The sequence below is a fragment of the Alligator sinensis genome, unplaced genomic scaffold (assembly GCF_000455745.1).
Source record: "Alligator sinensis unplaced genomic scaffold, ASM45574v1 scaffold1065_1, whole genome shotgun sequence".
NCBI classification, from domain to species: Eukaryota; Metazoa; Chordata; order Crocodylia; family Alligatoridae; genus Alligator; species Alligator sinensis.
The window spans coordinates 90,429-94,067 of NW_005842812.1; the positions used below are offsets into that span (position 1 = coordinate 90,429).

Below are 3,639 nucleotides of genomic sequence, written 5' to 3' on the forward strand. Positions count from 1 at the left end.
GCCCAACTCTAGAGAGGAGCTCTGGGAGCCAGGCCTCCTGGGTTCCCTTCCTAGTGCATGTGGGAGCCTGAGCACCTCGCCTTTGAAGCAGCAGATGAGGACCAGCTCACTAGCGTGCGAGGGAGCCCCTGCCTGCATCACCTTTGACCCCCAGTGATGACATCCAGGCAGCAACGCTCCTTCCACGTGGGTCGTCCCTGCAACAGGTGCGCCCAGGACCCGTGCGATCTCCCTCCCCCAGCGCCAGGGCGTTTAACTCAGCACTGGCACCCACAGAGGGCAGTGCCCACAGCTGCACTGCCCTGAGCTCTTCCTCCGGGCCCGGCCTACAGACAGGGGAGAGGGCGCAGGGTTTGCTTACAAAACAAGCTTTAATCGTTCCCATTGAGCCGTCCCCAGCTCCCACGACAGCACCACCCTCTCACGAGACACGGCCCAAACAGCCTGGCCCCCGGCGCAGCCCGACCTTCAAGTTGCTTCATGTCAGGAGAATTAAGGCCACCAAGAGCAAGTCGGGGGAGCAGGGAACCATGAGCAGACTGGGCTCCGGCTGGTGCTGGCCCCGTGCTCACACACATGCGTGGTCAGACACCAGCTATAAATAGAGACCCCCAAACCAAACCCAACTTAAATAGACCCAGCAGCAAGGCTCCATGGTGTGAGCTGGGAGCCCATCATTGCTGCCAACAGCTGTGTGCAAAACGGCCACCCAGGGCGGGGGCCGTCCAGTGAGGTACAGTGTGTGCAGATACCCGTAGCTCCTCCAGGCCGGCAGTACCAGCCCATGGCTCTTCTCCCCCAGGGCAGAAGGAAATCTTGGGCAGGGGCAGCAGCATGCACCCCTGGCAGCAGGGGCAAGGGGCTCACATCAGGAGGCAGTTGCGCTCCTCGCCGTAGGAGTTGTCCACCCGGTCAATCTCCTCGATGATCTTGGTGAAGATGCCCTGCGTCACCTGGGGGTGGAGGGCAGACACATTGCAGGGCACAAGGGGGTCTTGCTGTATGAACTGGTGAGGGCCAGAGGGACCCCCTGCCCTGCCCATCATGTGGCAGGGCTCTTCCTGCCCAGGGGCGGTGGGTGGCAGGACCCAGAGGCCTCACAGCACCAGGCAGCTGCCTCATGCCAGCAGCCCATGCCTGGGATGACGGCCCCAGTCCTGCAAGGGCTGCAGGCAGCGCTGGAACAAGTCCAAGGACCCTTATTCTGTACACAGTCCTTACAGCACATAAGCTTCCCCACACTCCTCCCTTCCCCCCATAGCATCTCAGGGTCTGTAGCTGCCCCACATGTGGGCTTCGAAGCCCAGTCGAAGGACGTGCTCCAGGCTCCCTCTGCCCCAGCCACAGCTGCCGTGTGCCAGACCTGGTTCTCCTTAGCAGATGACTCCAAGAAGATGGCGCCCCAGGAATCTGCTAGCTTCTTGCCCTCATCCGTCTTCACCTCCCGGCTGAGGACATGCAACAGGGAGCAAGGCAAAGGGCTGGTGAGGGGAGCAACCCCCCACCCTGGGTACCAGCCTGAGCCCCGGCAGGGAAAAGCAATAGGACCCAGGGCCGGCAGGATGTGAGTATTGCTCCTTACCTCTCCAGGGACAAGTCTGCCTTGTTCCCGACCAGCACCACGGGCATGCTGCAGGGGAGGAAACCATCAGCAGAGCACCTCGGGAAGCCCAGCCCACACTGGGAGCCCACGGGGCGATTGGCTGCACCCACCCAGCCCTTCCAGTGAAGTGCTGAGCTGGCAGCAAGGGGCTCCGGTGGGCTGCACTGTTGTGGGGTAATCTAGGACCCTGCCAGGAGCCAGGGCAGAGCACAGCCCACATTGTGGGGCTGCATAGAGGTGCCCCTGCCCTGGATCCAGTGATGGGCAGCACCAGCACCCTCCCTGCCATGCCAACATCCCCTCCGACCAGGAGCTATGACAGGTGCAGGAGGGGCCACGTACCGCGTCTTGCCCCGGCTCTCATACAGCTTGTTGTGCAGCGTCTTCACCACCTGGAAGCTGCAGAGGGACAGACAGGGGGGTTACTGTGCCCAGGACAGGGCCTGTGACACTGGGCACCCACAAGGGCCCTGCTCTGCTCTGTGAGTCAGGCAGTTTCCTCCCCCTGCCACTCACCAGGCCTGGATGCCCCCCCCCCCCCCGACAATGCTGCAGAGCTGGCACAGCCGCTGCCCCAAGGCCGCTGGCAGCTCATGCTGGGGTCCGCAGCTCTCAGAGCCAGTGCTGGGGAGGACAGCTGGAGGGACCAGCCAGAGCCACTCTGAGGGCAGGGAGATGGGGAAAGACCTGGGTCAGGTTCATGAAGCCTTGCTGCTGGAGAGTTGCCAGGTCTGGGTGGTGGCACTCAGGGTGCCGCTCACGTCTGCACCCCAGGGTCAAAGGAGGGGCAGTCAGAGGGGCAGACCCAGCAGTATCACCCCTCCCTCCCCCCAAGCACCCACTGACCTGCGGAGTGAGGTGACCGAATACACCAGCACGTAGCCGTGGATGCCGATGACAAAAGAGTGGGGCAGGATGGTGTACTCATCCTGGCGGGACAGCAGAGTCAGGTGCAGACCAGGCTGCTCCACGCCCTGCCCTCCCTTGGCCCTTCTCCATGCACGGGGCCAAGGCCAGCCTTCCAAACTGCGGGCACAGGGAAAGCTGCCCGGCTCACTTGCCCCTCCCTGCCCCCGGCCTCACCTGCCCGGCTGTGTCCACCAGCTGCAGATGGAACTCATCCTTCCCCAACACCAGCATTTTGTTGTAGGCTGTAGAAGGCACACATGCTCATTAGCATGCCCACATGGCATGTCCAGGCCCTCATGGACCCCCATGTGCCCACGACTGCCCCCAAGCAAGTGTAGGGCTGGGGTGGGGCCAGGGTCCCAGCAAGACCCCAGCTACACGGCCTTCCCTGCAGGAGCGAGATGCACGCAGCATCACCCCAGGGCTGTGGCAGGCACTGCCCGCTGCTGGAGGGGCCCAATCCCCTCAACAGAGGCAGCACCTAGCATGTGCCCAGGCCCCTCCTGCATGCCATGCTCCATGCACACAGGGTCTGTGACCCCACACCAGGCAGGAAGAGGCTTCTAGACAGGTGGGGACGGGATAGGCAAGCTGTCACAACACGACAAGCCAGCGGCAGGAAATACTACACGCAAAAGCCACTAGCGCCTGCCTGGCCCCTTCCTACCCAGCCCGAGCAGGGCAGGGAGCGCCGGCAGCCCCACAGCTCCCGGGCGTCTTGGCAAGGCCCTCGGCTAAGGGCTGGGGACGAGACCGTGCCATGGCCGGGGGTCTGCCCACGCACGCACCCCCAACGCAGAGCACATGGGCCCCAGGCCCCCCCCCGCCTGTACTCACTGCTTTCCACCGTGGGGTCATAGCACTCCAGGAACTCCCCCTCCACGAACTGATGAGCCAGGGAGGTTTTGCCTGGGGAGAAGACCCCGGACCCTCAGTGCCTGCTGGGAGCCAAGCCCCCACCCCCAGTCGGGACCCCGCAGCAGCTCCGTGCGGGGCTCGAACCAGGATCGGTGCTGGGAGGGCTCAGCACCCGCCTGCCCCTGCCCGGGGGCTCGCCCTTGCTGGGATGCAGCCCCCTCCTCCTCCTCCCCCCCGTCCGGGATTTACACACACGTGTGCACACGCCC

At 64.0% G+C, this 3,639-nt stretch overlaps 1 protein-coding gene across 1 annotated transcript; it reads right to left on the reverse strand.

Annotated features, from left to right (window-relative positions):
- Positions 1-616: 616 nt before the first annotated feature.
- RHEBL1 (RHEB like 1) lies at positions 617-3,426 on the reverse strand. The gene is made up of 7 exons (XM_025191391.1): positions 3,350-3,426; positions 2,687-2,754; positions 2,450-2,532; positions 1,946-2,002; positions 1,583-1,630; positions 1,364-1,448; positions 617-953 (listed from the first exon to the last, which is right to left on the reverse strand). The coding sequence occupies exons 2-7, from the start codon at positions 2,741-2,743 to the stop codon at positions 864-866; spliced, it is 420 nt and encodes a 139-aa protein (XP_025047176.1). The 5' UTR covers positions 2,744-2,754; positions 3,350-3,426; the 3' UTR covers positions 617-863.
- Between the last annotated feature and the right edge of the window lie 213 nt (positions 3,427-3,639).

Coding starts and splice junctions, on each gene's coding strand:
- RHEBL1 (XM_025191391.1), bottom strand. CDS start 2,743: ATGCTGGTGTTGGGGAAGGATGAGTTCCATCTGCAGCTGGTGGACACA. Junction 1,631..1,945: donor GAGAGCCGGGGCAAGACGCG/GTACGTGGCCCC, acceptor CCTCCCCTGCAG/CATGCCCGTGGTGCTGGTCG. Junction 954..1,363: donor CATCTGCTAAGGAGAACCAG/GTCTGGCACACG, acceptor CTCCACCCCCAG/GTGACGCAGGGCATCTTCAC.